General features: G+C 50.5%; 1 protein-coding gene across 1 annotated transcript; it reads left to right on the plus strand.

Moving 5' to 3' along the window:
• Positions 1-2,258: 2,258 nt before the first annotated feature.
• mtx2 (metaxin 2) lies at positions 2,259-6,806 on the plus strand. The gene is made up of 10 exons (XM_083691071.1): positions 2,259-2,385; positions 2,798-2,845; positions 2,996-3,042; positions 3,890-3,962; positions 4,037-4,113; positions 4,220-4,312; positions 4,505-4,543; positions 4,905-5,030; positions 5,743-5,819; positions 6,353-6,806. The coding sequence occupies exons 1-10, from the start codon at positions 2,346-2,348 to the stop codon at positions 6,555-6,557; spliced, it is 825 nt and encodes a 274-aa protein (XP_083547197.1). The 5' UTR covers positions 2,259-2,345; the 3' UTR covers positions 6,558-6,806.
• The last annotated feature ends 3,686 nt before the right edge of the window (positions 6,807-10,492 follow it).

The following is a 10,492-nucleotide window of genomic DNA, read 5'->3' on the forward strand; positions in this document are numbered from 1 at the left end:
ACGCACAGAATTAAACTTCTTTCATAACATCTTGTGGACTGCTCTTTGCCCCTCTCATCCCTACACACACACACACACACACACACACACACACACACACACACACACACACACACACACACACACACACACACACACACTTCTATGAATGTATTTTGACCCAAACTGAAGACTTGAACTCCTGCGTCCGTCTACCCCAGCAGGTCATGTGATGTTGTTTAACAGGCCTAACATATCTGACCAATCACAGACAATGACAACATGAATCCAACCATGCTATGTCTGACTGTGATGGGCTGAGACGGTCCCTGACCTGAGGTTGAACATCTGAAGGCTGAAGCAGGTTCTGGTCATGCTGGTCTATAGTGTAGACAGGGAGGCTAACTGGATAGCACCCTCCTCTATGCAGTCCTATGGAGATGCAGTCCTGTGGAGAGATGCAGTCCTATGGAGATGCAGTCCTGTGGAGAGATGCAGTCCTATGGAGATGCAGTCCTGTGGAGAGATGCAGTCCTATGGAGATGCAGTCCTGTGGAGAGATGCAGTCCTATGGAGATGCAGTCCTGTGGAGAGATGCAGTCCTGTGGAAATAAAACTGTCCTTCTTTCACTGACTGATGGTTCACCGGCTGGTTGGCCCCTTTGACAGGCATCAAACTTGCCAAATATACTTTGCAAAGTAATTTAATAGAAAGTAAAGGGAGTTAGCCCTGTATACCCCTCGGGGAGTTGAAAGTGCATTTATTTCTTTTTTGGAAAGCACATTTGGCAAGCGTTATGCCTGTCAGAGAAGACAGCCACCAGAGGAACAATCAGAGTGAGTGAAAATGATTTTATTACAAACTGTGTCTTTATTATTTTGATCCGTCTATCTGTCCATCTGACTGTGTTGAGGAGGAAGCTCTCGGGCTAGCTGTGATGTCACAGGGGGAAGCTACTCACCTCAGCTGCTCTAAGTGGAGAGAAAGGACTTGATGATGAAGAGCCTCAACAGACTAACAATAACAGCCTTGTAGCCCACCATAAGACCTTGTAGCCCACCATAAGACCTTGTAGCCCTACCATAAGACCTTGTAGCCCACCATAAGACCTTGTAGCCCTACCATAAGACCTTGTAGCCCACCATAAGACCTTGTAGCCCACCATAAGACCTTGTAGCCCTACCATAAGACCTTGTAGCCCACCATAAGACCTTGTAGCCCTACCATAAGACCTTGTAGCCCTACCATAAGACGACCTTGTAGCCCTACCATAAGACCTTGTAGCCCTACCATAAGACCTTGTAGCCTACCATAAGACCTTGTAGCCCTACCATAAGACCTTGTAGCCCTACCATAAGACCTTGTAGCCCTACCATAAGACCTTGTAGCCCTACCATAAGACGACCTTGTAGCCCTACCATAAGACCTTGTAGCCCTACCATAAGACCTTGTAGCCCTACCATAAGACCTTGTAGCCCTACCATAAGACCTTGTAGCCCTACCATAAGACCTTGTAGCCCTACCATAAGATTGAAAGTGGCTGACAGCATCAGCACTGGGTGTAGAGATGGAAGGACTCATTTAGGCCCACAGGCTAACTTTTATTTTGGCAGGGAGTATCATCGAGACCCAGGCCTCTTTTACAAGGGAGCCCAGCATACAAAGACAAAGACAGTTTATTGGCCATGCAATCAATTCACATCAATTGTTGGAATGTGGTAATTTTTGCCCCCCCCCCTCCCCCTGAGACCACACACACCCCCAAGGGAGAACAGAGCTCTGGGTCAGCCATATTCCAGCACCCCTGGAGCAGTTAGGGGTTAAGTGCCTTGCTCAACGGCTCAACGGCAGTGGTAGACACCTGGATATGATGCCAGTAACCCTCCAGTCACCAGCTCACATCCAGCTCCTCCTGGAGCAGGGATCCAACCAGCAACCTTCCGATTGCTGGCCGGCCTCTCTGACCTCCAGGCTACTTGCCGCCCACACACACACTTTACAACCATACATCATACAAAATCACAATAGTATAAAACACAATCAAGAAAAACAAACACATTTTTCAACAAAGAAAAGTTGAGTGAACAGGGACTATTCTCTTCACACTGAGAGTCCATGTATGATAAGCCATGGAGGCAAATGGATAGCCTATATTGCTCACCCCCCTCTCCCCCCCTCCCCCCCTCCCCCACCCCCATCCAAATGCAGCTGAACATGGTTACGGGGGCGGAACTAAAGGTAACACGGAGCGGGAGACATTAGCGCGACGTACCGCTGCGTCTGACGTCATCTCGGAGAGGGCTGATGCTGTGCGGTGTCCTTCACCTTGTGCTCCGACTCGGACTCCCGTCAGTCTCCCATCACCATGTCGCTGGCAGCAGAGGCCTTCGTCTCCCAGATCGCAGGTAAGAAGAAGAAGAAGAATATGAGTGACATGTTGTCGTGAGTGTAGCAGAGCTGGCTCGTCTGGAGGACGGCTGACACGGACAGCTAGCTAGCTGGCTACTGGAAGGTTAGCTGTGGCGCAGACCTCCAGGCTCGTCGTGATGAGGGGGGTCTATTCTCTCTGTCGTCGCCCTGCCGTCATTCACCTCATACGACCATCAGTCGGTGTTACGCCTCTCACGCCAGTGATGCGCAGGCTTGCTAACACAGCTAGCCTAGCTTCTGCTAGTTCCAGTCAACAGCAGAACAGCTGATATTTCTGCTTCCTGACCAGGTCACAGACAGGGTTGTACCATAGTAGCGAGCTGTCACCTGAATGATGTGTGTGTGTGTGTGTGTGTGTGTGTGTGTGTGTGTGTGTGTTTCCCACAGCTGCGGAACCCTGGCCTGAGAACGCCACCCTGTACCAGCCTCTGAAGGGTAGGCCGACCAATCACAGCCCTGTACCAGAGTTAACAAAACAAAAGCTGATGATGTCATGGTGATGTAATAGTGATGTAATGATGATGTCATGGTGATGTAAATAGTGATGTAATGATGTTGATGTCATGATGATGTCATCTTCTTCAGAGGACCAGATCCTGCTGTCAGACTGTGCCTCCTCATTGGCTGTCCAGGTGAGGTGTCACACAGCTGCTGACATATCACAGGCTTATTGTCACGATGTGTGTGCGTGTGCGTGTGCGTGTGCGTGTGTTACTCCTGGTGAAACATGTATTATTGTTTCTATAAACTGTTTCAAGACACTAAAGCCCTTCTCCTGTAATCAGATCCTCTGTGTAGATGTATGAATGAGCTGCCCCCCCACCAAGGAGAGAGAGAGAGAGAGACACAGAGAGAGAGAGACACAGAGAGAGAGACACAGAGAGAGAGAGAGACACAGAGAGAGAGAGACACAGAGAGAGAGACACAGAGAGAGAGAGAGACACAGAGAGAGAGAGACACAGAGAGAGAGAGACACAGAGAGAGAGACACAGAGAGAGAGAGACACAGAGAGAGAGAGACACAGAGAGAGAGAGACACAGAGAGAGAGACAGAGAGAGAGAGACACAGAGAGAGAGAGAGAGACAGAGAGAGAGACACAGAGAGAGACACAGAGAGAGAGAGAGAGACACAGAGAGAGAGAGAGAGAGAGAGTGTGTGTGTGTTATTGTATTACTGTGGTGCTCTCCTGTGTTTATGAATCCCTCTCTCTAGTGGAGGTGGCATGGCTATGAATTACTGCTGCAGTAGCCTGCTATAGGCTGGTAGAAACACTGTGTGTGTGTGTGTGTGTGTGTGTGTTACACTAACCTAGTTTGGAGCCTAATGTGTTGGCTGGGTAAATAATGACCCAAAGTGGTTTCCATGACAGCAGGTGTGTGGTCTTTCAGTGCTGAATATGAATACCGGTCTGTTGGCCTAGTCTATTAGAGGTCCACTGACACCGTGTGTGTGTGTGTGTGTGTGTGTGTGTGTGTCCAGGCCTACCTGAGGATGTGTAACCTGCCAGTCCAGGTGGCCTGTCGGCCCAACGCAGAGTACATGTCTCCCTCTGGTGAGTTCACCTCGCTGTGTGTGTGTGTGTGTGTGTGTGTGTGTGTGTGTGTTAACCCCTTCCTCTCCCTGCAGGTAAAGTGCCGTTTGTCCACGTAGGGAACCAGGTGGTGTCAGAGCTGGGCTCCATAGTCCAGTTCACCAAGGCTAAGGTACACACACACACACACCCACCCACACACGCACACGCACATGCACACGCACACACACACACACACATACATAGCGATGACTGCTCATATCCCCCCCCCCCCCCAGGGTCACTCTCTCAGTGATGGTCTGGATGATGTCCAGAGGGCTGAGATGAAGGCCTACATGGAGCTGGTCAACAACATGCTGCTCACTGCAGAGGTACACACACACACACACACACACACACACACACACTCTAAATATGATGTAAATCCCTCTGTGGCTCTATGAACTCTCTCTCTCTCTCTCTCCCCTCCCCCTCCATTCTCTCCTCTGTGTTCACCATTCCCTCCCTCCCCCCTCCCCCCTGCCCCCCCTGCCCCCGTCCACCGTCCACCGTCCACCCTGCAGTTGTACATCCAGTGGTGTGATGATGCCACAGCAGCTGAGGTGAGCTCTCTGTCTGACCATTCATCTTCATTAGAGGGAGCAGGAGGTGTGTGTGTGTGTGTGTGTGTGTGTGTGTGTGTGTGTGTGTGTGTGTGTGTGTGTGTGTGTGTGTGTGTGTGTGTGTGTGTGTGTGTGTGTGTGTGTAAGCTGGGAGGGATTTCTGTGGGGGGGGGGGGGGCACTCACACATCATTGACTACACACACACACACAGCCCTCTTCTTTCCTTCATGGTGCTTACACTGTGTGTGTGTGTGTGTGTGTGTGTGTGTGTGTGTGTGTGTGTGTGTGTGTGTGTGTGTGTGTGTGTGTGTGTGTGTGTGTGTGTGTGTGTGTGTGTGTGTGTGTGTGTGTGTGTGTAGATCTCTCGGCCGCGCTACAGCAGCCCGTACTCCTGGCCCCTCAACCACATCCTGGCCTATCAGAAGCAGTGGGAGGTCCGGAGGAAGATGACTGCCATTGGCTGGGCCGGGAAGAGCCTGGAGCAGGTTGGTGCCTTCAGCTGTCAATCAATCTCACTCATCGTCCAATGAGAACACAGCAGCACTAACTCAGTCTTTTATTCAGTCGTTGTGTCTGTCTCTCTCCTGTCTGTCTGTCTCCTGTCTGTCTCTCTTGTCTGTCTCCTGTCTGTCTGTTTCTTGTCTGTCTCCTGTCTGTCTCTCTCCTGCCTCTCATCTGTCTGTCTCTCAGGGGTAACTGTCTGTCTATCTCCTGTCTGTCTGTTTCCTGTCTCTCTCCTGTCTGTCTGTCTCTCATCTGTCTGTCTCTCAGGGGTAACTGCCTGTCTCTCTCTCTCTCCTATCTCTCTCTTGTCTGCCTGTCTGTCTCCTGTCTGTCTCTCAGGGGTAACTGTCTCTCTCCTGTCTGTCTCTCACCTGTCTGTCTCTCAGGGGTAACTGTCTCTCTCCTGTCTGTCTCCCACCTGTCTGTTTCTCTGGGGTAACTATATCTCTCCTGTCTGTCTGTCTGTCTGTCTCTCTCCTGTCTGTCTGTCTGTCTCCTGTCTGTCTCACCTGTCTGTCTCTCAGGGGTAACTGTCTGTCTCTCTCCTGTCTGTCTCTTAGGGATAACTGTCTGTCTGTCTCTCTCCTGTCTGGGGTAATTGTCTGTTTCTCTCCTGTCTGCCTCTCAGGGGTAATTGTCTGTCTCTCTCCTGTCTGTCTCTCAGGGGTAACTGTCTGTCTGTCTGTCTCGCAGGTGTATGAAGATGTGAGTCAGTGTTGTCAGGCCTTGTCCCAGAGACTGGGGACCCAGCCCTACTTCTTCAATAAGCAGTAAGTCTACATCACATGACGACCATCACATGACTCTGTTCTAAACCACAGCGGTCCTTCTTTGAGGTGGTTGTGTGGAGGCTGTATGGAGGCTGTATGGAGGCTGTATGGAGGTTATGGAGGTTATGGAGGTTATGGAGGGTTATGGAGGTTATGGTGGGTTATGGTGGGTTATGGAGGTTATGGAGGTTATGGAGGTTATGGAGGTTATGGGGGGTTATGGAGGTTATGGTGGGTTATGGTGGGTTATGGAGGTTATGGGGGGTTATGGAGGGTTATGGAGGTTATGGGGGGTTATGGAGGTTATGGGGGGTTATGGGGGGTTATGGAGGGTTATGGAGGTTATGGGGGGTTATGGAGGTTATGGGGGGTTATGGGGGGTTATGGAGGTTATGGGGGGTTATGGGGGGTTATGGAGGTTATGGGGGGTTATGGGAGGTTATGGGGGGTTATGGGGGGTTATGGGGGGTTAAGGTGGTTACGGGAACACTCCTTTCTTACACTCTCCCCCCCCCCCCCCCCCCCCCCCCCAGGCCGACAGAGTTGGATGCGCTCGTGTTTGGTCATCTGTTCACCATCCTGACCACCCGGCTGCCCAGCGCTGAGCTGGGGGAGAAGGTGAAGAGCTTCAGCAACCTGCTGGCCTTCTGCCGCCGTGTGGAGCAGACCTACTTTGAGGACAGCAGCCAGGCAGGAGCCTCCTCCAGGGGCCTCACCAAGGGACCCTCGCTCATCTGAGACCCCCACCTGGGACCCCCAACCACCCACCCTGGGACCCAGCCTTCCCCCCTCTCCCTCCCTCCCTCCCTCACCCTGCGTACCTGTTGATGCTATAAACAGGAAGTGACACCTTCCTGGTTTCCTGGTCTCTGTTCTCTGTTTAAATCCATGAAAAGCTGTTGTGTTGTTGTTGTTGTTGTTGTTTTGTTTTTCCACCGCGTGTTGTCTTTTGGAACGTGCCTCGACTAATAAAGTTCTGACCTTCAAACTAAACACCGTCTCTCAGCTGTGTGTTGGTAGCGGGGGGGGTAGCCCTGCCTGAGACATGGAGGGGGGGCGGGGGGGGTAGCCCTGCCTGAGACATGGAGGGGGGGCGGGGGGGGTAGCCCTGCCTGAGACATGGAGGGGGGGCGGGGGGGGGTAGCCCTGCCTGAGACATGGAGGGGGGGCGGGGGGGGTAGCCCTGCCTGAGACATGGAGGGGGGGCGGGGGGGGGGGTAGCCCTGCCTGAGACATGGAGGGGGGGCGGGGGGGGGGTAGCCCTGCCTGAGACATGGAGGGGGGGCGGGGGGGGGGGGGGTAGCCCTGCCTGAGACATGGAGGGGGGGCGGGGGGGGTAGCCCTGCTGTTTTGCTGCCTGTGTCACTGTCACTACCTGGTGTCTGTCGCCCACTAGTGGCAGGATTACACACAACACCGATGACCAGAGTCTCTGTTTCAAGAGTGGAGGGGATGTTCAACACACACACACACACACACACACACACACACACACACACACACACACACAACGAGAGAGAAAGAACGTATGGGTCTTACATCACTAGTTGTCATCCTCTCTCTATATATCTGTAGTTAGCCCAGGTTATTCCTAGCGAGTGGGTAAGTGATGACATCATCTCCCTGCGACCATTCCTCAACCCCAGCCCAGTGTTTATTCCTGCAGCTGTCAGCGTTCCAGGCCAGTGAGTCCACTGGTTATTCATCAAATATCGTTTTAACAGATGAATATGAGTGGCTCAGAGTGTGAATCTGTGTACCAGCCAATCACAGTGTGTGGTGTGTGTGTGTGCCCTAGACAGCCTCTTCAGCCCCGGCCCAGTCCAGTCCAGCCCAGCCCAGCCCAGTCCAGTCCAGCCCAGTCCAGTCCAGCCCAGTCCAGTCCAGTCCAGTCCAGTCCAGTCCAGCCCACAGGTTTGGAAGATAATGGCGAAAATAATAATCTGGGAAATTCCTGTAAACATTAGTTAAACACTGAATTTATAATAATTACTAGAAAAAATACAGACGGAGAGAAACCGAACGTGTGGATGACACACCTCCGTACTCTAATGCTCTATCATGATTGGCTCTCAAAGTCCAAGTCTGAACCAATGGAATGCAGTCCTTATACTGTGTATGTGGACCTCCATGCCTCAATAGATGAACATGAACAGCTCTTAATGAATAACACCCATCAATCATTTCCTCTGCAATTCTGATAGAGACAGAATTTATGTCAGTGATTTCCCCCCCACGGATCAACCAATGATAATAGAGGAGATTAACGGAGTGTTGTAATTAAGCTGATTGGATGGGTGTGCAGTGAGAAGAGGTGTCAGCACAGAAGCTCTCTCAGTCATAAATACACAGCAGAATCAGCATTAGCATTAGCATTAGCATCAGCATGACACGCAGCAATATCTCACCAGCTTTTATCTCTGAGGGTGTCATGGTTCCATCTGGACGCTAGGGGGCGGCAGTGACCACCTCAAGAACTCTGGCACAACATGTCCACCTTATTATTTCATGATGACCTTCTCTATTGAAGCTGTGTATTTCGGGTGTTCCAGTAGCTTCTTTATTGAAGCTGTGTGTTTCAGGTGTTCCAGTAGCTTCTCTATTGAAGCTGTGTGTTTCGGGTGTTCCAGTAGCTTCTCTATTGAAGCTGTGTATTTCGGGTGTTCCAGTAGCTTCTCTATTGAAGCTGTGTGTTTCGGGTGTTCCAGTAGCTTCTCTATTGAAGCTGTGTGTTTCGGGTGTTCCAGTGTGGTAGCTTGACTAGAGTACATGTCAGTCCTCAGCCTCTCTCACCTCTCTCATCCTGAGGAGCATGGTAGCTCACATAGGGTTCAGGGTTTAGGGTTGGCTTAGGGTTTAGGGTTGGGTTAGGGTTGGGTCAGGGATTGGGTTGGGCTAGGGTTGGGGTTGGGTTAGGGTCAAGGTTAGGGTTGGGTTAGGGTCAAGGTTGGGCTAGGGTTGGGTTAGGGTCAGGGTTAGGGTTGGATTCGGGTTGGGTTAGGGTTGGGGTTAGGTTACGGTTTGGGTTAGGGCTAGGGCTAATGTTGGGTTAGGGTTGGGTCAGAGTTAGGGTTGGGTTGGGGTTGCCTTAGGGTTGGGGTTGGGTTAGGGTCAGAGTTAGGGCTAGGGTTAGGGTTGGGGTTGGGTTAGGGTCAGAGTTAGGGCTAGGGTTAGGGTTGGGGTTAGGTTAGGGTCAGAGTTAGGGCTAGGGTTAGGGTTGGGGTTGGGTTAGGGTCAGAGTTAGGGCTAGGGTTAGGGTTGGGGTTGGGTTAGGGTCAGAGTTAGGGCTAGGGTTAGGGTTGGGGTTAGGGTTGGGGTTAGGTTAGGGTTGGGGTTGGGTTAGGGTTGGGGTTAGGACTAGGGTTAGGGTTAGGGTCAGAGTTAGGGCTAGGGTTAGGGTTAGGTTAGGGCTAGGGCTAGTAGCTTCCTATTCAGCACAAGACAGATCTGTTTGCTGTAACAGCTGATATTACTGCCTGCTGATCAACATCAATGTTCTCTCAGGAAATAGATTATATTTACAAGAAAGTATCTCAGAAATTACACCGCCTACAAAATGTGTCTTGTAAATTAATGTCTCAACAGTTTTCTAATATAATTATACTTTTATATTACTCTTTTATAAGGATTTATTTTAGTGTTCAATGGTTAATACTTGATGATGATTTTAGGCTTCACTCTTGTATTTGTAATCCAGTAATATCCAATATTATGTCATGAAAGTTAAACCAAAACATTTGTTTGTTGTCGTTCAGGATGCCCACCGTTCTGCCATCAGAGGGCAAAGCCCCCCACCTGGGCAGCCTGCTCCTGTCTGAGTCAGAGATACTTTTCTAAATATATATGATTTATATATTCTAAATCATGTGAGCTGATTTTTTTTTTCAACACAGATTTTTCTTCAAGTAAGAAGAGAATAATAGTAAGAATGTAAACATGTGTCTGCATACAATCCTTTTAAAAATGAACTTGTATTCTTCCACATGAGACATGAGAGTGACTGAGAACATGTTCAGCAGAGTGATGAGGTGGAGGGCGTGGCCAGAGGGCGTGGCCAGAGGAGCAGCAGGTACACACAGCGAATCACATCTCAGGTTCAGTCAGCACCATGCCGGTGGGGGAGGTAGGATTTCAGTCCATTCTGAAAGTTTTAATGTGTAGGAAAGTGTCACTTATAATGTGAATATCCTTCTCATTTTCAGTTTATTGAGAATTCATTGAAAATAAATTCCCCGTTTACAATTCAATTTACAACCTGAACGGACCCAACCTGCATCCTTGGTGGTTTCCTTCCCTTGTCTCCTTCCCTTGTCTCCTTCCCTTCAGCTGCACTAGTATGAGACTGGAGTGTTATCTGTCTCTTTGATTGGATAACGTTCTGCAACGTTCCACCTTCTAAATACACCCGGGTGGACAGATCTCAGCCAATCAGAACACCTCCCTCAGTTGGCATGGCGATTAGTAGAATCAGATGTGGTGATTGGTTAGTAACCGAGTGACCCTCGGGGTCAGAGTATGGCCTGGCTGGCCCACCAGCCTGACCTGCTGTAGGGAGGTTCTGTTTCTCTGTTTCCCAGCAGCTGCTGACCACCGTCTTGGTTCTTCTGGGGCTGAGGGTCATTGAGGAGGCTAACTGCTACGGCTAGCAGTCCTCATCCTGTTGCCCCTATGAC

The sequence above is a fragment of the Argentina silus genome (assembly GCF_951799395.1).
Source record: "Argentina silus genome assembly, chromosome: 19".
Lineage (NCBI taxonomy): Eukaryota > Metazoa > Chordata > Actinopteri > Argentiniformes > Argentinidae > Argentina > Argentina silus.

Bases quoted from the DNA above. Each gene is read 5' to 3' on its own strand.
- mtx2 (XM_083691071.1), top strand. From the start codon at position 2,346: ATGTCGCTGGCAGCAGAGGCCTTCGTCTCCCAGATCGCAG. The intron at 3,043-3,889 runs GTGAGGTGTCAC...GTGTGTGTCCAG, and splicing joins CCTCCTCATTGGCTGTCCAG to GCCTACCTGAGGATGTGTAA. The intron at 4,313-4,504 runs GTACACACACAC...TCCACCCTGCAG, and splicing joins ACATGCTGCTCACTGCAGAG to TTGTACATCCAGTGGTGTGA.